This window comes from Diachasmimorpha longicaudata, chromosome 6 (genome assembly GCF_034640455.1).
Source record: "Diachasmimorpha longicaudata isolate KC_UGA_2023 chromosome 6, iyDiaLong2, whole genome shotgun sequence".
Classification (NCBI taxonomy): Eukaryota; Metazoa; Arthropoda; class Insecta; order Hymenoptera; family Braconidae; genus Diachasmimorpha; species Diachasmimorpha longicaudata.
Window position 1 is genome coordinate 3,942,489 of NC_087230.1, and position 24,832 is coordinate 3,967,320.

Below are 24,832 nucleotides of genomic sequence, written 5' to 3' on the forward strand. Positions count from 1 at the left end.
TAACAAGAAACGAGATTCATTTTTTTATTAATTAATTGTTTATAATAACATTTTATTTATTCATTTTTTCTTTAGTTATTCATCATTATTTTACCACCTTTCACTCTCTCTCTCACACTCTCTCTCTCACCCTCGACTTTTCTTATATTTTCTCATGAATATTCATAATAATTTTCTTTCTTCATCGCAATTATCTAACCAGGAATTGATAATGAACGTTCTCACGCGCGATTTTCTTTTAATATATATTTTTTTTTCATAGAAAAAACAAAGCGTAGATTACTCAATTAGATATACGTCAGCGTGGCGATTTTGCATTCATTATTTTGTTGCATTATATATATAATAATTTATATATAATTTCATTTCTTATTTTGGCATGCTTAAAATCGACGCGATATACATGTATTAAAAGATGTATATACGTAATGGGGTGGATTTATATATATCATTTATGTATACATATCGATTGCGCTACGTATCTTCGTCTTTTCATTTATTATCGTCGGTTCTTTAATTTGTTTATTTATATTATTTGTTGTTATTCTTTTCTGTCTTTGCAGATGAGTTTTTAGTGTCAATACGAGATTTATTATGACGGCTCTTGCATTATTGTTACTTGGACACTCTTAATTAATTTATAAAAGACATTTTTGTTTCACGAATGCCAAAAAATTAACAGACAAAACCAGGAGTCGTTGGGGAATTCAACTGCAGATTTTTTCCATTTTTGGATAGAAATATTGAACAGTTAATATTCAAATCAATATTTCTATTAATTTTAAGTAGATTGTTATAAGAAAAAATTGAATAAATTTAATAAATGGAGATATTTTTGTTGAGAGAAAAACGGAATTTTAGAATTAACAAATAGTGAACAGAATTCCCACAGGAATTCGAATTCCCCAGTTTTTCTGTTAATGTCCCTTTCGTATGAATTGTTGTCTCAAATAAATAGTCAATAAATTTCAGCTCAAATTAATAAATTGACTGCTAAATATATAATCATCTTCTGTTCCTCCTAAACTGACCGATTCAAGAGCAACTAATTTCCAAAAATTATCATCGCATTGGAATCAATAATCTTTCTCTTAAAAATTCAGTTATGAGGTACGTAGTACGCGTAACAACAAGAACATTAACAACAATTAATGACGACATTAACGAGCATCAGTCCGTGAGAATGGACTCCCCCCCAATGGTGAGAAATGAAATTGAATTTTGGAACGATACAAGGAATCGAGGAAATATTGAATTCGTAATTCGGTTGAGCCTAGATGCGTAAGAGATGCCGAAGGATATTCTGAATTTGATTTTTCAAAAGTTTTAACTATTTCCTAAGAGAGATACTATCAAAGTGGACTGACGATGTTCACAGAGGCAATGAAATCAGTGTGATAACACTGGTGACAGATGCAAGAAAGCCAATTCAATTGGTATCAACACTAAAAACTAAATATGATTCTTAAAATTGTTTTTCGTTAACATTAGATGTCCTATCAGTGGTCAGAATATCATCTGTTTCGCATGTCTCTAGATTTTTTTTATACATCACTTCAAGTCCTCCAGACGAGCCTCATAATTGATATGCAACCGAGGTTGACTGTGACTGAGGAAAATAAGTAAATTATGAATATGGAATGTTGAATGCTTCCAGAGATCGGCAAATAAATTATACGAATTATTTATTTTGCATTATCGTGATGAAAAATTTAATTGTCAAACCACGTTTTCATGAGCAAGCCAACGACTGAAAAAGAAAATGAAAGTTCTACTGTTGTTGTAATCAATGATTAACTGCTATTCATTATTCATTAAAATTATTGAAGAGTAATATGTCAGATTTCATTATTGATTGTCATTGTAATGAAACATATCCAGCTAAAAGTCTTCGTCGATTAACGGACTCCTAAATTTAATATAATTACTATCTATGCTCGAATGAATGAATACAATAAAAATTAGTTTCTTCCTATAATTTATTAATAAATTATTAATAAAACAATATAAATCCAGGGAAAGTACGTTTTAGCAATAAATTAATTGCTGATCTCTGATAATGTCAAGGACTTTCGAGAACTGTGATATTTAGTGTTTGAAGAACCGAAAAATCGATTGCCCCGAACGAGGAAATCATCCCCAGTTCATCACTATTGCCATTTATCACCACTACTCAATCATTTGAAACACGACCAATACCACTGCGTTGATTTTATTGTTTTTATTTGCCTCCATTGATTTGTTTCCATGGAAGTACGAGTTTATCCTCAAAATTTTACAGTAAATGAAACAGGGCGATAACTTCATGAGATGCAAGATAATGAATTGTCAAGAGCCGATTGCAGTCGAGATTAACGATTGAATCAATCCACTAACTAAACTCTCCACTCCTTTGTAAAAATCAAAACACTATCGTTCATCAATCGCAATAAATTTCATAAAATTTCACTCTAAACTTTAGTTAGACTCAAAGAATCGACAGAATGAGTTAGATTCGAGTAGAATATTAATATATTTTTCATCTCTCACTCATATCTGTACACGCTCAATCAATCATATACTCACTCATATAGGAATTAATCAATCAATGAATTATTCTGCCTTTAAAATGTTCTCACATCATTTCGTTAAACAATTTTCTAATGCATAATTTGTTTTTCATCTCTTCATATTCATATACTCTGATTCTCTGGCGAAAGAAAAATAAAGGTCGGATTATACTTTGTACAAAATACGATTACAAGTAGCGTTGTAACAACAATTTGCAATAGTTAAATATAATATATATATTATGTATATTTTGTTATTTATAATATGTATAATTTTTCTTTTCCATCTTTATTTATAACTTCGTCATTCATTTTATCTATTTATTTCATCAATAATTCATGTGACGTACGTGTAATCGAGCTTGAACGAACGTCTTAGTCGTTACGTATGGCCCGTTCCCACAATATTTCAACGTAAATTAAACATTCTTCCCTAGATCAACAAAATTGTAAAACTCCATTAACACTTCATTAACTCTCTCTATTAAATTCTATTGAAATACATGAACGAAAACGAAAACCATCGCAGCAGTCACAAACAAATGCAATGAATTTTTTTTGAGAAAAAATTTGTTTGACAAATATTCATTTACTTCTGAGAAGTTTTTTCTTCAATATCGTATTTCCCCAGTCAAGTTGTCACTAGGAAATGCTTATTAGGCTTGAATTATGTTTACTCTACCGTTCTGAACATGAGCAGGTTAATCAGATGCTTGACGGAACTCCTTCCATAATTATGAACATCAAAAAATTCCTCGAAATTTATAAAAAAAAAAAGAAAAACATTAATGAAATTCCTTTAAGGTCCTGTGCAATATAGTATTCCTCGAGAGCAATAAGATTGTCATAATTAAGATGTAATTAGATCCCTCTGGGGATGACTCGATCGAAAACATGTAATTTTGCTAAAATGAATACTTCTCTCAAGTAACTGAATATTTCTCGATAATAATTTTTTTTCAGTGTAAATTGCTTTCTCTCTTGAAGGGGATTAAAAAACGAAATGATTGACAGTAGTGAAAAGGAATCTAGGCGACTCAACGCTCGCCACCACCTTAATTAATTCATCTATAATTTCTCTCCTATCCCCCCGTCATTATTCTGAATAAAAGAAGGGGATCGGCTCAGTAAATAGGGGAAATAATGGTAGAGATCACTCGATAAATTATTGATTACAGTATTATCATTAGTAAGATATGATTATTGTTTGTGTGGGGGTGAGGCATCTCAAGGCACGCCCGCCTCCCGTTCATTCCTTTCTACTTAATATTTCATCATTTTGGTAATACTTTTTTTTGCTTATTGCATCGTCTCCATTTATAATCGATAAACACGACGAGGTGGCAGCTTCGGGCACCTCACAACATCAGAGTCCAAACCCTTGACTCTTGTGCGCGGTTAATTATTTTTTTTATTCATCTCTCTATTATATTATCAATCGTCGATTGTTAAGACATTATCAATCAGTCGAGAATCGAGGGAGCGCGGAAGAGCACGAGGTGAATAGTTTGAGAGTGAGGATTACATTAAAATAATTGAAATAAATTATGTATTGAGCCAACCACGAACGTAGAAATTTCATTGAACAGCTCGTGGAATTAATTAGAAAATTTTATTGATTTTTTTTTTCGGGCAATAAAATTTATCAATGAGTCCATCAAGTTTTTCCCCAAAATTAATCCGTACGTGACTCTCCGCGTGCTGCCTTGTGGTCCCTCGACCTTGAGCATCTCACTCAACGATCATCTAGCTTGATTAATCCTCCTATACGCGGGGCAAAGAATAACCGAGTTGAAGTGTCCTCCAATTCTCCCTCATTATAAAGTTTCGAGTGTTCAATAATGAATTCGCCATTGAAGTGGTTCAACGTAGTCAATTTTTTTTTCCACTGAGTACGAAATTACCTCGATGAATGCCAGATAAACCACTGAACAACGTTGAATCACTTGAATCAAGTACTCTTGATATTACAACGAAGTACGTTGAACCTTCCTCCCCCCCAACATTTCAATTGATTACATCTTAATCCAGGCGGCAGCAAGAGCAACAGCAGCTTTAATCGATTACATGTAACTTACATACCCTAGCATCTCGATCATTCTCACTAACAGACCTTACATCGTCATAATCGAGCAATTAAACTCATAAAGTAGAAAAATCACCTCAATAATCAGACCCAAACTACTTGAACATTATTCGAAATACTTATGGTCTGGAATGTTTATTAGATTCGATGAAATGAATTTATTATTTGTCACGAGACTGTGGTAATTACCAGTCTTAAGACCATTAAAAAAATGGCTGTAACATTGGCTCACTTGCCTAATCCAAATTTCATGAATATGAGCTCTTTACCTTTTGATAGTATATCACCACCAGCACTGGCTCCGGCCATTTCAGTGAATTTTTGCATTAAATTTGGACCAGCTGTTGACTGCTGCTGTTGCTGTTGCTGTTGCTGGTTCTGATCTTGTGGTTTTTGAGCTGTTGGAATGACCGCTGGTATTCCACGTATTGGTTTATTAGCCTGGGGCATCTGGCCACCCTGATTGGGACCATACTGGCCCTGCTGTTGCTGTTGGGGGAAGTTTTGTTGATACCCCTGGGCCTGTTGCTGGTAACCCATGTTCTGTTGGTAGCCCTGTTGATTCTGCTGCTGCTGCTGTTGTGGATTTTGCTGGCCCATGTTCTGCTGGTACCCCTGGGGATTCTGGAACTGCTGGGGACCACCCTGGAGGCCACCCGACATGTTAATAACGCCCCGATTGCCCACGCCTCTCTCCCTCCCCTGAAATTTTTTATAAATTTATTAGAGCCTCGTCAGGAAGAAGTCGTTAGACTACGATTTATAACTCCTAGGTTATCGGTATTGTTTAGTCATTATTTGCAATTTCTAGGTGGTTTATGATAGATTGTCGAATCGACATTCGTGTGTGTGTCAGTGATTCGGTTAACATTCAAGCGATCTTTGTGTTATTTTTTTTTATATGTCAGTTTGGGGGCGGCCATTGTGTTGGGGGGACGCATTTGCTGGGGGTACTGGAGATTTGGAAACATATTATGCAAATACAAAAAGGGGTGAGTTTTGCCAAGCTGTATAGAGTGCGGCATGCCGTGCAAGCCCCAAGTCTCTCTTTGGGGAGAGAATATTTATTTTTATTTTCAGGAATTTCTTTGGAGAGCTGATGGTCCAGGGGGAAGTTGACCAGAAATGGGAGAAGCGAGACGGAGAATTTCTCTATTTGGGGCAAGTAGTTGTAAAAGAAAATTTTGGAGGTCGGCAATTATGAATATTCGAGGGCTGAAAAGTGGACGGAACTATGGAAAATGGAAGAACGTGTGGAATTGCAAAAAGTGGGTATTCTTGAGATATTAATTCGGAATATTCTGATGCCAATGGAAAATTCCGGTCTGGGAATAAATTCAATGGAAATATACAAGAAAATTTAATACAGAAATCCTCGGGCTTCTCCATCAAATTTTCTGTAAAACCTGGCACATTCAGAGACTTTCATTGAATTTTCATGGCATAGAACCGGATATTCACAGAGGAATTGAATATTCATAGTGAATACCTCAAGAAAACCGAAGTCTCCGCACAATTCTAGGGTTTCACAGATGAAATTCCATTCTTCCATCGGAAGGAATAAGAGCTGACGTGAAAATTTCATTCACCAAGTTCTACAATATTCAATACCCACGAAATATTCAACAAATTCATGAATGCGCAGTCACTCCATATTCCCTAAACAATGCAAAACTATTATTTCCATCTCCGCACAATGTCCAACGAGACACTGAAGCGACCAATATTTCAAAGAGAAATTCTCCTCGCAATCCATAATAACCATTTTCAATGGTCATTCGCTGCTTACAAGTTGGTCGGATTAATTAATAACCACAAGACTCGTTGACATTCATAGCAGCGCGATAAAGGAGAGCACGAGGTAAGCGATTTATTGCGAAATGACGGAAAATAATGGTGGGACAGTTGGATGGAATGACAATAAATATCAGGAATCTCCCTACCATTAATCCATTAATTATTCAGTATAATTAATTATTCAGAATACTTTCCCTGCGAACTTTTATGGGAACATCATTGGTTTTTCGGTTCTTTTGTTTAATAGAAACGTTCAATAAAAAATACTTGTACAAAGAAAATTGATCGATACTAATTAGAAGCTCTCTAAGTTGATGGACTTTTCATGAGAATTAATAATGAATAATCTAGACCCCAATAACTCCGAATTCTTAATGATGTAAGAAATTTCTGGAAATAATTATCTTCGAAAAAATAAGAATTTCAATGATTTTTCTATGAAACCTCTATATGGTTAGAGTAATCTCCCCAGGAATATCACTTTCCAACAATCAGGAAAAGTGCCAAATGATCCACGAATTCTGTCATTCCATTCAAAAATCCCCATAAATACAGAAATCAAAGATCGAGCCAGTGGAAAATGGGGGGTTTTTCATGGTCCCAGTGGACATACTGACCTGCTGTTGAAGGTGGGGTGGTACACTACCCTGCTGATGGGCACTGTGAGGCCCCATAGCACCTGTACCCAGACCACCGTGCTGATTAGACGTTGTAACAGTGGTGTAGCTGTGGTGATTCGCTTGTTGGTAGGCTAGATGCGGTGGATTGTTTTGTTGTAGTTGGTTTTGTTGTTGTGGTTGTTGTTGTCTAGAGTCTAAGTGACAGACAGGGACAGACACAGGCACAATGCAGGCATCTAGCAACAGAGAAGAGAACAGAACCGTGTTGTCATTCATGGCTCATTTTTGCTTCTTTTCATTTTTTTCATAATTCATTTCTACTACACTCGTTTTACTCCTGAATTGACTGAAACAATCCGGACAAATCCTTTCAAAAAGTCACTCACTCAAAGGTGGTCCTTTCAAAACGACTTGTCTATCATTTTATTTTATTCGATTCCTCTAATTATCTCGACATCACATCACGTGTCGTTCGCAAGAGTCAAACGAGTAATTATTCTCATCCAGAGAGTAATTATACAAAACTCGATATAATTATGGAGATCATAGATTAATATATCCATTTCACAGAGACCAGATGATGGCAAATCCTGATATTTATCAAGTGGTGAGATTGTGAAAATAGAGAGTCACTATTTAGTCTCATGTTATTTAATATTTAACGAGCTACAATAATCGTCAGTGAAATGGACAGGAAAATTTTTAAATGGCCAGCATGACAACACGACACGAACGACAATCATGTGACAGGACGACCATCGACCAATTCAGGCACACAAAGAGAAAGATATGATAAATATATCACGTAATCACGATTCAGTGAAATCATCTTGATACATTGGTTCATCTGTTTTTATCATAGAAAATGCAGCAATACGATCGCAGATAATAGTGGATCCTCGAGAGGAGAATATAAATAAATAAAATTATATCAAATATATCAATATAATCTTTTGTACAGAAAATACAGTAGAGAGACAGATAATATGAATAGAGAGGTATTTAACGAGTCAGAAAATGCTCGAAGATAGATAGACATAAAAAATCATACATACATATCAATGTTTCGATGATATATATGCATTCATAATTAATGATTAGTAAAATACACTCAAAGCAGCGTGGTGTTTATTGCATTTTGTCGTGTGTTAATTTTTCTCAAGTGTTTGAATAACTTTTTTGCCCTATGTTGCATGTTTTTGGTCAGGTGTTAATTTTATTTATTATTAATTGCTTTATTTATTTCTGGTCAAACATATAGGTGATTCAACAGTTAATCTGAAAACAGTGTGGCTTAATGCGGTGATTTTACACGGGAAAATTTTTATAGAATCGTTTTACGAATGGAAGAACATTTTTTGAGGATTTCTATTGAAATTTTCATGAATTATTGGCTGATACTATTGGAAAATACTCAGCCCCCCCCCTCGGAATGTTGTTTTAAATACTTTCCTCAATGGTACACATTCATATTTTAAGCAAAATTTTTTAATGAATACAAGAAAAATACAATGAAATTTTTTCTCGTGAGAAACTTTTATAAAAATCGACCAAATGAATGAGATTTTCAATTTAAATCTAGTAGAAATCCAATAAAATATTCCACTGAATTCGTCAGATACTTCTATAAGAAAATTTCGTGCCCGCCACGATGATCAAACAATGACAATCATTATTCATTAGCAGAATTATTTGATAAATTGTTCGAGGAATTATCAGTCTGTCGTCTTGGCACATCGAGTCTCGTGTCTTGTGTTGCTCTGCTGTTGGATTTTTTATTAAACATAAGTTTCACATCTCCATCGATAATCATCGCATACAATCATTCAATGATCGGTAAAAGGAGACGACAAATTTTAATTTACACAAGCGATGTAAAATTGTTTTAATTTTACTCCAGCGACATGAGCTTGGATGTCGTTCGGATGTTGGAATTAATAATGAATATCTCTTTACCTTTGTTACGTCGATGTCCAGGAGTTGAGGGTTCTCTCGGTGGTGGTGGAGGACCCCTGACCCCAGGTCCTTGGCTCCCTCCACTAGGGGGCTTCCATCCTGGTTTACCTGGTTGGCCTTTACTTGAGCCAGCCTCTATCACAAAATTACTTGGTACTAATCCACGCACACCGTTCAATTCTCCCATGTAAAATCCATCGTCATCCATTTCACCGTAAATGAATATTTCGTTGCCGGCTTGAAAACGTAACTCCACCGCCTGAAAATGTAATTAAAATCGTTAATCGATTGGATTAAATGATCAACTCATTGTTTTGTCAAATGGACATTTTCACGTATTTTTTCAAATTAAACCAGTTCTGTCGATTGTTTTTCATTTCCTCATACTTAACATTAAGAAAACTGAGCTCTAAATGCTAATTAGTCAATTATCTCGAGTGATTTGAGGAAAATATTGATCTGGAATACCTCAGCATCAACATTCGGGGAAACAACTTGTGGATCGTAGTCATACAGAGCCATCATCTTCTTCACCGGCATATTCGTGTAGATATCACCCCACCGATCCCCTTGGCCTCTCCTCCCCTGGCCCGGCCCCTGTCCCTCAAGCTCAGGCGGTGGACTCTTGAGTTCTTCGACCATATTGTTAGGCACGTAGCCACGTTTGCCATTACATTCCCCCCAGTAGAATCCATCATCGTCCTTGTCACCCCAGACCTTGAGGACAAATCCATAAAAGATATTTCGAAATGTCATCGTCATAGATGGGACACTCTACAGATGTGAAAAAATTCCACAGAAAAGCAGGACAGTTGCTTAAAAATTGGATTTCATCTCTTGTTGCTTTATCTGTGAATCTCTCTCCCTTCAGGTTAAAAGCTCTCATTACCTTGACAATGTCACCCTCGAAGAATGGTAATTCAATGTCGTAGGCATCTGAATTCGGCGACATCGTCGTTGGATTATAATTGAAGAGAGCTGTGAACCACCTGACCCTTTTGGTCATCTGCTGGGGGCCAGGATGCTGTGGATTACGCGGGCCCCGATTTCTTGCACCTCTATATCCTGGACCTCTACCTCTTTGAGCTTCTGTATTGTGATAAATTAAGTTTATCAATGAGGGGGCAAATTTCTGAATGAAGAGGAAAAGTTGACTGGAGATTGTTACCTTGGTGGTCTGGACCATAATAAGGCTCTTGTCCCCTAAGTCCAACTATCCTTCCCGTCCCCTTGTGTGTCCCAGGGGGTCCTTGAGGGCCGCCAGGCTGCGGTCCATATCTGTGATGACCTGGATGATGCTGTGGACCCATTCCCCTTCTCCTGGTTGGATCATCCTCTTCACTGTAATTCCCTTCGCTAGCCGAGTCTTTTGTTATTTCTGGAATACCTGAAAGAGGATAAACAGGTGGATTGTGTGCTTTGCATTATTGCAGAAGGAAAATTCCTGAGAAAGTTATACTACTATCTTTGTTACATGTGACCGTCCTCTCAGATGTTGCGTTACTACGATAACTTATCCATTTACGATTATTACAGATTATTACAAAATATCGATATGAAAATGTTATTGATTATAATTTTTGTTTTTATTCTACGAAGCGTTTGTTTTGTTCCCGTTTGCAAATTTCACCAAATATGAATATCAGTATGTAGAATTTTGTCAAATTATCGTACCGTATAGAAATCACCAATTTGAGATGAATTAATTAAAAAAATTGATTCATAACACTAATGAATGTACATAAAATTGGGTTTAATCTTCACGATGGGAAAACGACATCTTATTATACGAACTCCTATTCCTAGAAAGATAATCTACCCTCGAAATCACTGGTCATCACTCTACTGACTAATATAGTTCTCACCCATTTGCGATAAACTCTGCCCCGGATATATCTCCTTATCCGAAAGATTCTCATCAGTCTCAATAATAATTTGTCCATGGGCATCAACCCTGGGTGGTCCATGTCGTCTCATATGTGATGGCATAGGTGCACCTGGATATCTCTGTCCAGTGCCCACCACCCTGATGTGCTCCTGCATCATTCCCTGATCCATATGTCCATGTACCATTGTACCACCTCGCAATACATTGCATGGTATAGCTGTTGCACAACTGTCACCAGACTGGCTTTCACGACTCTTGGTTCTCACAGTTATAGCTTTTGGATTTAAGCCCATTAATTTGTGAATGTCAACGAGTGCATGATCACCAGTTGGACTGTCGACGTCGGTGACCTTCTTGCCGTCCGCGTAAACCGCGTAACCGGTGACGGCCGAACCGTTTAGGGCAACAGGCTGCCAGGTCACTAGCAAAGTGCCGTCCTGCGGTCCAGCCTCCACCTGTATTCGAATATCAGGAATTTATGATTTTATTATTTATTTTTCATTCGGTTTAAGGAGATCCCGCCGCAATGATCAGTGATGAATGATTTTATCGATTGGATAATATTTTTTAAGGGGAATTCAGTATAAAATTGTGAAGCAGTTAAAAATATAAGTTGAGTTACGTTGTAAATTACTTAAATAATTCTAACATTTAGTTTTTTAAGTTGTTTACCCAAAAAATTATATTCAGTTTCATGTTTGTCCTGAAAAATATTCAGTAGATATTAATTTTTCGAAAAAAAAAATTGTGAATATGAATTTCTTCCGATCAGTATCCCTGTACTTTCAGAATTATTAGATTAAAACACTTCCAATTCTGTAATAAGATAGAAAAGTGACTATAAATTTCAATGGAATAGACTGAATAAATAAATTCTTTGAATAAGTAAATGAATTCTCACAATTAAGAAGACCCCTCCCCAAAGAACTTCCATTAACTTTTCTTCTCATAAATAAAATTGATATTCCAGTTATAAGCAACAATTACAAAAATCATTTGCTTGAATTATTATCATTGTTTTCCCCTACCAAATAAACAAAAAAGTGCAATGACGATAAAATCAGCGAGTAAGTAATGAAAACAGAATCTCCTTAAAATTAGCATCTACAATCTACAATGAACCTTTGGACATTTATCCACTTTGCACTCGAGGAATTAATATTTGACAAAAGCATTACATACTACTTAATCAATGAAATTATCAACTACTGAAACTGATAAATAAATATATCTTGACCTGGATATCAACGGGAGGATCCGGTAGACCCTTCTGTAAGGTCTTAAAATGTACGTGGCAGGCAAGATTATTGTTTGATTGAGTGCTTTGGTCCTCGAAATGTGTTGCACGTAGATTCTTGGCTTTAACTGTGACACGATAAATCGTTGATGGTGCTAGGCCTGTTATTGTGTGACGATAAACGCCCGGTTTTACTGTTCTAACTTCGACATTGTTGACGCACACAACGTGCTGATGATTGCTGTTACTTGGAAGCCATGATATAACTGCACTTGTGGCAGTTACGTTTGATGCTTTGACTGCTGTTGGGCCTATTGCAACGTCTTTGCCGATTACCATTGTACAAGCTGCATCCCGAGATGTACGTCTTGAGTGGGTCACTGAACGAACACTTATTCGGTGGGGCTGGAATTAATAGATGCTTTGGATGATGAAATAGTCACAGTATAAACATGACATATTGTTACGACTGAATGGCTTAAACTACACACTAGCCCTGTCTTGTAATAAAAATGTGAAGAATGCTCACAGAAAAATGTCAATGCTATGAGATTGTCAATGAATAACGATGGGGGCTTTTTCCATTGACATTTAACAAACCGATTCGATCATTACAAAGTTCAGAAATCTGTAGTGAATCGGTAAACTGGGATAAGTGCATTTCATCTGTAAGAGCACTTGATGGAAGATTCAACTTGTGTAATCAGTTGATGACTAGTTGCTCGTTAATTGCTTGCTATTTGATCGTCTGTTGAACGTCAGCTAATCGTTATTTGACTGGCTATCGAACACTGGATCATCAGATGGATCAACTACGTGTTGGTTGATCGAGGGTTCATTGCCGGTTGGCAATCAATCAGCGATTGATTTGCCATCAACCAAATACACAAGTTAACTTCGATAAAGTGAGGATCAAATAAAAAATATTTTTTATTATTGTGAATCTCTCATTGTCAATTGTTCAGAATTAGAAATTCTCGTGTTGTATTTTTTTTCGTGTAATTCACCGGTGGTAATAACAAAATTACTAACCCGAGTTGAATCAACTCCTTCCACCAACGCTCGTGTTCTCTCCGTAGCCTTAACCGTCACCTTCAGCACCCCATCAACGTAGACATGATAAGACTCCAGCTGGTGGGAATTTTCAGGTGCTGTCCAGTTGATGAGAACACTCTTGTTGAGTTGACGTTCGAGGGTGAGATGCTGGGGCGCCGGTACTAGGTCCGAAAACAGGTAGACTTCTTCAGGAGGAAAAAGACAAGACAAAGCCTAGCTGTAGCTAGATACCTTTATCTAATCTAACCACTAAAATGAGCGCTTGCGAACCATCGAACAACTCAACACAGGAGACAATAATAACGAAGTCAATATTTTATTGCTCTTGGAGGGTCAGCTGTGGGCCCTTTGATCGGCTGTGACGGTAATGTGAAAGAAAAAAATAAAAGGACAAAGCAACATTGGGAATTACATGCCCTTGTGATGGCTCATCAGGTGCTGGAGACACTTGGGGCAGGGGATTCATTGGAAATCATCTACAATTTCCAAGAATCATCTCTTCTATCAATTTCGATACCATTAATTACTCTGAAAACGTGCAATTCACAGTTAAACGTCGAACACAAACCACAGAATTTCAACTATGTCGTGCCATCTGTACTAATGGTTGTGAACAATCTGATGGACAATTTTTTCCATGAATTCAGTAACAAAATCGTCCAAAAGGCCTCATCCGAATGGTTTATGTCCGACAACACATTTATCAAGAACTATTCTTTAAATTTATGTTAATCATTTATTTCTGGTGATGCAACTCCGAGTTAAACCAACCTGGTGGCTCTTGCTCATCCTCATCAGCGATATTGTCCAACTCTGCGTACGCTGACAACTCAGCGTGACGATTCCTGTTGCCCTCCTCGAGAGCAGCAAGTTCCAGATCGATATCTTGGAGATAGCACTGAAAATGAATCGAGGGTTAATAGAATTTCAAACGGAGATTAGGAGTGAAGATATGATTTTGAAATTATCTTGGGAATTATTTATTAGAATGTTTATCTTGCCAGTTTCGCTTATTGCTGAGACATTTCCATTGAAAACTAGTTCTCTCCTAGTGAATTCATCATCCAACAAGATATAAATGTCATATGTCTGATTACGTTCTTATGTTCATTATTGGCGGAGACAAAAAAATTGGAAAACATTGAAAAATGCCTTATTCAATGAATAGCTTTGGTGAAACCACCTTTGTCTTCCCAAATACTTTGGCATTCCATCCAGTGAAGCCTCACCTGTGGAATATTCGTTGATGCAGCATCATCCACATCCCTCAGTCCCAGTACAGCTTGATGAAACTCAAGAAGATCATCGCCAACGAGTTTCTGCACGAAATTAGCGGGAACAAGTCCCCTGCGGCCATCAAGTGTCTCAGCATCTAGGATACCATCCTCATCGGGCTGCCCCCACACTAATAAATAATCACCCCCCTGTACCGGCAGTTCAGCCTCTGGATTCTCATTCGGTGAGTGTTGAAAGGGCTCGTAACTGAATCTCGCGATGTAGACGTAACATCTTCCTTTACCCGGAATATCCAGCATATCCACTTGGCCCTCTGGCAAGATTGTTTCATTAGTGTGACGATCCAGGGGATTTGTGAGAATGCCGGTGGGTACTTTTGGCATTTGTCTAGGGCCCAGAAAATGATGGCCTGGGGTTGGTGTTGCTGTCGGTGAACTCGCACGTAGACTCTGTTGAATCTGCTGGATTATTGCCTGTTGATGGAGCTGATTGGCTTGTGACTGGGCTGATAGCTGTTGCATTGCGTGGAGAGGATCACCCATCGCTTGTAGCAGACCGCTTGATGATGAGCCTGATCAATTGTTAATTGAAGATGAGAAAGAATTTATGTGGAATTATAAATTTATGTAGTCAATTGATTACACAATTATGTTTATGAGTGTTTATTCTTGATGAGGCGTAATATTTTGTTCTAGTGAAATGTAGTATTGATCTCACCTGAACTGACGCCAGACGTGCTGAAAGCATTGGTCCCCACTGTTGAATACGTCGATGGAGTAGTTGAAAATGTGCTTTGTACACTCGAATAGGGAAGCACAGTTTGGGGGGCACTGGTTAGCACACCGAGTGCCGTATGGTACGATGATGATGAATACGATGGCAATGAGGCTAGAGTAGTTTGTGGGAGATTCGTCTGAGTTACCGGGTAGTTGTGATGACCCAGTTGATGAGCTGTAGCATAACTACTCACTCCTGATGTGAATGTACCGTTCGGATGGGACGTCAGTGATAAATTTGGATAATTCGTACTCTGGAAAGCGAATGAATAATATGAATGAGGAATAAAACGTGTCAATTGTATCTCCTACATTTCAATTGATTTTAAACATCAAATTGATTTAATGATAATTTCGTTCACTGTTATTCGCGTTTAAAAACGTGAAATAAAGTCAATGGCTGATGAAAATTTCATCTCTAATATCGTTCCGTTGAGCACTCACCTGACTACCGTTGAGTTGATAATTTTGTCCAGTCTGGCCCGGTTGACTGTAATGCGAAATGACAGTTTGACTACCTGAACCAAGGTACGAGCTAGACGAAGGCAATTGTTGCCCCTGCTGTGGTTGTGTCGAGGCCTGCAGAGGCTGTTGATACGTTTGCGTATGAGGATAACTCTCCTGGTACTGATTGCCAGTGAAATGGCTGTGCGTTTGTTTCTGTTGAGTCTGGCTCTGTTGCGAGGGCAATGTACCCTGGGAATGAGAGCTTGGCAGATCAACGTGAGGCTGATGACCATGGGTGTGTTGATACGGCGGGAGTTTTTGCTGAAAAGCTGGCTGAGATTGGCTCGTAGATAATGATGGAGCTGGTGGGATAGGCTCGTTGTAGTGATATGGTGGGCCGTTTGGTGTCAATGGTGGACATCCCGGCATCAGGGGAGTCTGGGGCATTGGTGAGCCTACGTACTGAGGGGATGATAAACGATTTAGGTTGATCAGACAATTGGGAAATTGGCATTACTGGTGCTGGAAAATTCGTCGTGCTTACGTGACCCGTTTGAGATGACATTCCTAGATTCAAGGCGTGCGGATGGGGGGGATGCTGATGACTCAAATTCGGGAGGTTCTCTGCACTGGACCTGAGGATACCCGTTGCCGATGGCTGCTGAGTCGTCACCGTACCTCTCGCGTGGTCCAGCTCATGGAGAATTCTACCACTGATTGTTGCAAATATTCAATTACATTTCAATGAATAATAATATTTATTACTTGTGGCTATTAATTTATAGATTATTAGATTTAAATAGTTTTCATTCCAAGAAACTCTTAACCATTTCGATTACCCGAACACATAAATACGATTTATACACAGAAATCGAAGGACTTCATTATTTTTCTCTTCCTTAATCATTAAGATGGTGATCAAATATGAATTTCCAGTAATTATAATTAATAAAGACAATCATACTCTAGTTTTTTTTGCAAATCATTGTGAGGAGAGTAACCAAATTGAAAATAATTGAGTAATGAATGAAAATTCACCTGCTGTCCTGCTCAATCTTAGCTATAATCCTGTCAATCTCTGATCCTGCTGGTGGCCAGGTAGTTCCAGTGACACTCGAGGTGTGGGGAGTACTACCTGGCCCCCGACTCCTAGCTCTCCTCAGGCTCGTCAACTCCAGGGACAATTCCTCGTGTCTCACCATCTGCAGTTCCGTCTTTTTCTCCAATTCTCGTATTTTTGACTGAAGTGCCTCCACCGACTCTGGGCCCTGGTATCTCCCTGCTATCTTATCCCGTAGCTGGTTCTGTGCCTCGGCGTGCTGACGCTCCAGGTCTGCTCGGCGAGCCTCCGTCTCGCGCATTTGCTGGGGGTAAGGGACACAGAAGACATTTATTGATTGTCAGAATAAAAGAATCTCGTAAGAGAAAGATCTAAATTGTAGAAAATAAATTACGAGACATTTTATTTATCTAAAATATTGTAAAAAATTATTTCAGCAAAATCCGCCAGCTTCAAAATTATTTACTTTATTATATTCATTGATTTTTCTGTGAGACTCTCGACATTTGTAAACCAATCTACTAGTTTCAGAGAAAAACGCGAAGTAAATTATTCGCCGCAGCCAATATTTTTCCGTGAAAAAACCTGACAGTGCAGCTTTTTAATAAATCCGACATTTTGCTTCTGGGGTTTTTTTTCACTGATGGAAATTGTCTGCGTGGCATTAATAAGTGAAATTGGGTGGTGAGACAGGATCATTATGAGGGAATATGCCTCCAGCGTGGAGTGGACGATTTTCCATTTATTTTCATGACCTTTTTTTAGATTCTATGATTGTTTCTCTAGTTCTAGATTAATTGCGACACTTCGCTATTTTCTACCCAGATAAAACTGTTTTATCATTTTTATAGAAGTCATTTTAGCAAAATGGAAGTGGAAAAATTAGTACCAATATGTTGAACATGGTGCTTGCCATGCAAGCTGTGGAAGCACAACAAAAATTGTTTACCTCCAGGATGGATTCCAACACTGTGTCCTGCATGATGGCGGTTCTCCCGGAGGTTGCGCCAAGGACAGTTCCTGTACCCAGGTGATGAGTGACCTGAGGTGCCGTGGACCCGCCACCTCCAACGCCACAGCACTGAAACACAAGCTCCCCATGTTCAAAAGCTCCAACTGTCGTTGAATAAAAATATCGTTTACGAAATACGCTGAAAAGTGTGGAGCCATAGCTATTGATTAACATGCTACAATTTGACAGATGAAAAACAATTACTACGAAGTGGATTTTCATCTCGGTTAGAAAAAAAAAGTTAATCGATATTTGATGACATACTCTCCGCCTGAGAGAAATATGTTGAGCCTACTACTACACTATCGCCTGCTATACAGATTATTCTCAGCGGTTTCTACTTTCAGCGGTTGTCAGACGTTTTTTCTGGTGATTTTCAGGTACTTTAGGCTACGGATGAAACTATGCCTGGTGACCACTACTGGTCTTCTAGGTAATTAACCGAGAGACATGGCGATTATTTAGTTCATGTGATTTTATCTTGAATTGTTTGTTGGGGTGGAATGAGATGAGGGAATTTCTCCAGTAATTTTTTTATTAATTTTTTAGGTTAGGTTTTGATGAGACGCTGGAGCTTGTGCAGAGCTTCGAGAAACGAAGTCTGAATTATCATTTTCCAAGAAGAAAAAGGTCTCGTTAAAAGGTACTCGCATTGTCCTAAAAGAAGTCTTTCAAAGCTCTGCTCTTTCGTGAGATCACAAGAAATTTATCATAAATTATAAATATAAAGTAAGATAGCTCTGCTCTTAGATCCACTAAATTTTACAATACCTTTTCAATGTATAAATATCGAACCACAATTTTTATGATATATTCTACTGAAAAATCTCTTCACAAAGAAATTTCCCAAAAATGTCAAGTAAATTTGATTTGCTTTTGGTGCATGTTAAATCAACCTCACCCGGAATCATCAGTTAATGCAGAAATTAGGAGAAGACAACAGAATTTTATTCTATTCTGATAAATCTCTTTGTTTCAACAAAACCTCCCTCAGATTTGAGAAAAAATCATAAATAAATAATGAAAGTTTCAAAAATTAAATTCACTCATGGCGTTTCACCACAACAGTAACAATTCCTTCTCTCGATTTTTAGGTGATTTTGGGGGCTGACCTTGTATACCTTGTAGGTATATGAAGTGCCGAACGACATATCGAACGGCTTGTCACCCCTCGGCCCGTGATGAGCGTTGTTCGCGGATTTTTAATATCAGACTGGGCTGAAAATAAATAATCAGAGAGGAAACACTGGTTCGAGAGTCGTTGGGTGTCCCTAAGCAGTGGAGATGTCTCTCAATATCCTATCAGAAGGTGATACGAAGAAAGGATTCTCCATATTTGTTTCCATTTCCCTTGGATATGTCGATACCAAAAAAATAGGATCCCCTTAACATTTCTCGAGCCTCATTTCTTTAACTTCTGAAATCTCATGACTCAACGAAGCAAATTGAATGGTTCGCATCTCATTTTAAAGATTAAAAAAATCTCTTGAAAATGGCACCAGAAAAACAAAATTTCACTCAGCCGATGTCAAAATATCGATGATCGAAAATACTCAATTTGTTCCAGTCTCTCTTTACTGATTTTTATTCAACGAAAAAATGTCAAAATATATTTTTCCACAAGCAGTGAATTTCCCGGTAAAAGTCCTCCCCCATTTTTCGATAATTTTATTACCCTCCGCAAATGAATTCAAACGTGTCGAGAGAGAAATACGAGATCCGGGAAATGCGGGCAGATGTAGTGAAGAATGAAAGGGAAACAGAGTGTCGTGTCTGATTAACGCGGAGCTGTTACCACTGGGCCGCTCTCATCGAGTTCTCGTACTACTGAAACCATCCATCTCTGTAATTACAGTCACATGCATGACTGAGAATAAAGAAATAGAGGAGGACAGTGAGTACGGAATACTATGATACACAATCGTCTCGTTTGTGCTCGTTTTACTGTCATTCAGGAAAATAATAGTCGACTTGATTCATTTAAAGTTATTGCTGGAGCTTGTGGATGATGAGTAATTTATTAATGAGTAACATGAGCACATGTTATCTAGGTAATTTACCCAGAGGTACATGTGCTATCCTTCACTTTTCCTGACATCAATTAGTATTTCAGAATTATTTTTGAATAATAATTGAATAATCTCAATTTATTTTATTTTATTCCATTTCACTTTTTATTTGCGATAATGATTTACTAATTGAGATTACGAAAAACGCGGAGTTTATTCCACAATGATTATGTATTTTTTTCCGTAATTCAGGAGCGACAATTGGTTGGAAGGAATTTTACGGAGATAATTTAGCGGAAGCTAGATCGTCTTTCCAGTGCCCCTATTTAATTCCGGGAGATCACGTAATAATTCTCTGCGTTCGTCCTTGAACGACGTACATTAAAAAAATTCCACTTTGATCTTGAAAATAATTTTTCATACTTTTTAGGTTTCAATTCTCATCGTCTGCCGGTGGTTTAAGAAAGGCTTCAACTGACGGATGTAAAGAAGACATTGGACAATTCAAAAGAATTGAAATGGATTTTGCTTCACCACATCGACAATTAAAAAAGGTTTCTCAAATTAATTTAAATGTTTTTGTGCCATAATATCCTATAGTTGAGGTAAAAAAATTATTCAACAAATTCATTATATATCAGTTATATATCAAATGAATTATATATCAGTTATACAACATGTATTATACATAACTGATATATAATACTAATTATAAAATTATATAATACATATAATTTATATAATAGAAATATACATATTCTCCTGAAAAATACTTTTCTCAGTAGAATCTCTCCATTCACGTTATCATTTTTCAGGCCAAAAGGAGAAGGGGAGAGTGATTTGACACACTTGGATACCCGGAGGCCCCGAAGGGGATAATCGACTCGCCGTGATCGACCCTACAAGATTTTCCCTAAAAAAAACAACTACCCGTGGAACGAAAAAACGATTGACTCGATAAAAAAAATTATCCCAACATTCCCCTGACTAGGGAGAGCCTCAGGTTTTCGTCGACCGGTGAAAATTAACCCGAAGCAGTTGTCTGAGACCAGTATCTATTTTAAGTTCCACACCGGGAGACGACTGAGGTCAAGACGAGCAAAAGGTAAATGCAAAAAAGCCTCGATTTGGCTCTCTCGAAAGAATGAAAAATAGATTCAGTTAAATTTTCGCGAACGATTGCACCTGTCAGCCCCAATGGTGATCTAATAAATCGTCAATTTTGACGTAGTGTCACCGAAGGGGATGTTCACAGCGCAAGGGATGAGACGATTAATCGGGTGAAGGCGAAACAAATTCTAGGTTGTCGGATCGTGGTGGCCCGTTCAATCGTCACGGCACTGCTTATTGATCTCAACCACCAAAGATACGTTGAGTATACATATACGAACGTCTAGCCGGGCGTCACATACCACTTTGCGTGCCACCAGCGGCCACAGCAAGTCGCCCGATGATAATTCAACCCCCAGAAGAAATACCTCAAAACACTGAAATTCAATCGCGAGAAAAATATTCAAACTATTCGATAAATGTTAACAGATTTAAAAACGTCCATCAGAGCTGCCTCGAGCGGCCATGTCCCTTGACTTTCACCCCCATCTCGGCCGCAAGAAGTCCAAAATCCCCTCCCGATAAACACCAATGGCTCGCAGAAGGCACCCCCATTTCTCTATCCTCTCTTAAAAAAAAACAACTTTCATCCGGAGGAACTTTTCCTTCCGCCCTCGGTACAAATTCTTTACCATTAATTTCACTATAACTGGGCAATTATTACTCTGAAAAAATGGATGACACTCACGATGACAGAGTCGAAGGGATTGTGGCAGGCCAGGGCTGCTGCTTTGATGTCAAATGATAATCCGCTACAATGGTTGCTAAAAAAAAAATTAAATCTCCACTTTTGTATTTTCAGTAATTAGCGCCTCCCTCCAGTGGCACCAGCTAATGACAAAATCCAGATACCCTTCGCCTCGGTGTCCCCAGTTGAATAATCCACCGACACTTCACTGTACTCGGCTATCCCTGGACACCTCTCACAGTAATTTCGCGCTCATGTTCGCGGATTTTCTTTCCCTTCGGCTGTTTTTTTTTTTCAATACTTTTTACCGTCTCGCAGGGCACGGACCGCGGAAAAAAGGCAGGGCTGATGGAAACTCGTCGGGCGGCCTCTCTCACGGGTTTGTGTGACGTTCCGGAGCGCACCGTGTGTGCGGAGAACGCACCAGAGAGAGAGAGAGAGTGAGCTCACCACGCGAAGTGGGGTAGGGGTGCGCGCGGTGAGCCGGAGGGGTGGTGGTGGCGGACCGGAGGAGGACGGAGTGACGGAGCGGAGGCAGGAGCGACGGAAAAATCCTCCAGTGACGGCGGTTGGATAGGAGAGGAACGACGCGACACCTATGATTCAACCCAATGGAGCCCACCCCACCCACCCCGTCGGCGCGATTCCCTCCCTCGTGCGCCGTCGACGGTGCCGAGGGGGTGCGCGGCTGACGGCCGTTAGTGTGCGCGGGGGAGGGGCCCCTCCTGGGGGGGGGGGCTAGCCGTGGAGGCCGAGTTCTAGCCGCCGGATATGGGTCACTCGTGGATCGATCAGTGGGAGCGCTCCCGGCGTGCACTGAGAAAACTGGTCTTCTTTCGTGAAAGACCAATCAATAACGGGGCCTCTGGCAATCTCCGATAATTCGAAATTCTAGGGAAGGGATTTTTGGAGGGTTCAAGAAGGGCCAGGAAGGGTCCCGGGGGCCCTCAAGGACGCGGGGCTTTTTTACCGTGAGCAGGATTTTTTTTGGGGGGTTGGACGGGAGCGAGGGGATTTGGGTGGGGGCTGGCCTTAAGGGTGCCTTAAGGGTAGTTTAGCATGTGGGAAGAATTCAATTGATCTGATTTTTTTAATTAGAGTTAGATTGCTTTTACGAGGGAATTAAAGCGAATTTTTGTAACAATCGGTGTTTTTACGAATTTCAGGAAATTCTGTGGTGCGTGTGGCGCGATGCTGAGAGATTAGGATCGGAGACCAGCCGTGACAACCCTCAATACACGGAAAAAAACAAAATCCAAAGGGTTATACCCTCTGCTCTAGTTTTCCGCGCTCTCCCCAAGCGAAAAGGTCAAGTGATTCCCTCAGAAAAGCACTCGTTTCTGGAAAATTCTTGTGTCTAAAAACAACATCGGAAGCAATTTATCAGAGGAGAGATTGGGAAAACCGAATTGGTCTTGATGAATACTTAATTATCTCGGTGATAAATTGCTGTGAGAATTTTTTAAATTAAAATCTCTTTTCTCAAACGAATGCGTCGTTAACAATAATGCGGAGGGTGAAAACCTTCTGACCCGAGAAAAATGGATAAAATATGAAATATAATGGAATTTTTTATTAAAAAAAAATTATTAGAAATTCCTCTCGCTATCTTCAGAATATCCTCATTATAATCTAATGTATTTTTATCTAATATTTATTTAAATCTAAAAATAGTCGAATTTAAACAATAATTTTATCACAATATTAATCACCTGAAGACTCGTCTATTTGTTTCGTTAAAAATTAAATAAATTCAACCGAAAAAATGGTCCTATCGCTCGACAATTCATCTCGCCAGATCGTAATAATCAATTACATCCGTAACTACTCGACAAAGGTGCACGTAAATGCGCTAGTAACTCCTGGATAGGTCTAGTAACATTTTAAGGGGAATAGCCGAGAGGCCGCATGCGTGGTATTTGAAATATGTTTCCTGGGGGTGACGGGGAAGGGTAGTTACTCCCTCGGGAGTTGTGCTAGGCGCATGTGTGGACCCGGGGGTGGGTGCGTAGGTGGTGGACAAGTGCTCTTCATATCGAGTGACGTCATCTACATAGGAGTGTTTGACGTGCCCTCTCCGTCTGTTCGATGGTTGCCCGGAGGGGAAACTGGTCGGTTGGTTTGGTTGGGTCGTACGACTGGGCTTATCAATGAACGTACGTTCAGCTTCCGGCGGTCGGGTATACGTACCTGTCCTATGCAGAATTGCCAGGAGTGACCGTTAACCGAGTCTCATTGGAATATTTTCCAATTGAATTTTTTTATTTCATTTATTTATTTTTTTTCATTCGTCGAAAATGATTTTCTCGATTTCTTCGTAGGTTTTTTATGTTGTTTTTTTTTATTGATTTGTGGTTTTGTGTCAAAATGTATTTTCTATTTTTAACACAACATTTTCTCTGAATTGCGGAAATTAATTCAAAAATATTTTATATATTAAGAAATTATCTTTTGTTATTGAACTTTTTATATGAAAATTTGTAGAAAATCAGAGAAAATGAGAGTAAAATTATTTAAAAAATCTCTCTCTCTCTCTCTCTCTCTCACTTCTTGGGAAAGTGAAAATTGTTTTCAATGTTGAAATGTCAATTGTCAAGTGATTTTTCCTCTGTAATTTTCACCGTTGTGAAACCGGACAAAATCTCAAAATCTCAGCGCTGTGATTGGACCGAGACGATCACTTTCCCTTCCGCAATTTTCTTTCAACCTCTCGAGATCCACACTCAAGTCCCCCAATGTTTTCCTTCACCTCATAGTTGCGTAAATCGCTGATTACCGGTGCAAATCGAATACAACCGGTTTTCCGAGCCACTCAATCCCTATTTCTCGTTGACTGTTGTACTCTTTCTCGGAGGATTGGCTCCACCAGTGGTTTGAAAAAATCCCAAATGTGCTCGGCGTGATCCAACGAAAGTTGTCGACGATTAGTTGACAATTGTGATGCACCGGGAGAACTCACATCGATCCAATTATCGGGTGAAGGCTCTTTTCAATCGCATCACGATTATCGACTGTCAATCGACGTTAAAAGTTTATGAAGATTGAGAATAGACTGGGGTAAGACGACCAGTCAGACATTATTCAGTGGAAGTTGTACAGCCGAAGGTAAATGCAATCGATAAATCGATCATAGGGAGTTTGTTTCGATGAATCGGTTGAGATTAGCTGTTCTATTTAAACTCACTCATGCAACAGAGGTCTGATAATAAAATTCAGGAAGTGAATTGGAAAAATTTATGCCTGAAAAATTCTCGTAAAAAATCTGTTCTTTTTTGTAAAACAAAATTTTGGTGAAGACACGATAA

The 24,832-nt window shown here is 38.6% G+C and overlaps 2 protein-coding genes across 10 annotated transcripts in view; one reads left to right on the top strand and one right to left on the bottom strand.

The window, feature by feature from the left end:
* On the bottom strand, window positions 1–21,907 carry Rbp (RIM-binding protein). Of its 6 annotated transcripts, none has more exons than XM_064123977.1 (19): window positions 21,692–21,907; window positions 21,528–21,603; window positions 18,842–18,938; window positions 17,658–17,789; window positions 16,687–17,012; window positions 16,193–16,361; window positions 15,646–16,110; window positions 15,143–15,455; window positions 14,419–14,996; window positions 13,961–14,087; window positions 13,166–13,374; window positions 12,134–12,538; window positions 10,874–11,351; window positions 10,177–10,395; window positions 9,898–10,097; window positions 9,477–9,725; window positions 9,009–9,267; window positions 7,050–7,288; window positions 1–5,337 (listed from the first exon to the last, which is right to left on the bottom strand). In XM_064123977.1, exons 3-19 carry the CDS (start codon window positions 18,869–18,871, stop codon window positions 4,864–4,866), a joined length of 4,872 nt encoding a protein of 1,623 aa, XP_063980047.1. In that variant the 5' UTR covers window positions 18,872–18,938; window positions 21,528–21,603; window positions 21,692–21,907; the 3' UTR covers window positions 1–4,863. The 6 variants fall into 6 exon arrangements, with proteins under 6 accessions (XP_063980047.1, XP_063980048.1, XP_063980046.1 ...); XM_064123978.1 differs by having other exon boundaries at window positions 13,166–13,350; window positions 18,833–18,938; XM_064123976.1 differs by having other exon boundaries at window positions 18,833–18,938.
* The window catches only part of LOC135164039 (alpha-tocopherol transfer protein-like), a 7,698-nt gene continuing 3,473 nt past the window's right edge, over window positions 20,608–24,832 (top strand). For 2 of the 4 annotated variants that reach the window (XM_064124027.1, XM_064124029.1), the window contains exon 1: window positions 20,608–20,834. The gene's annotated coding sequence lies outside the window, so the exon portion shown is untranslated. Of the gene's footprint in view, window positions 20,835–22,567; window positions 24,633–24,832 lie in introns of those variants that run through there. The other 2 variants (XM_064124025.1, XM_064124026.1) reach the window with 2 other exon arrangements.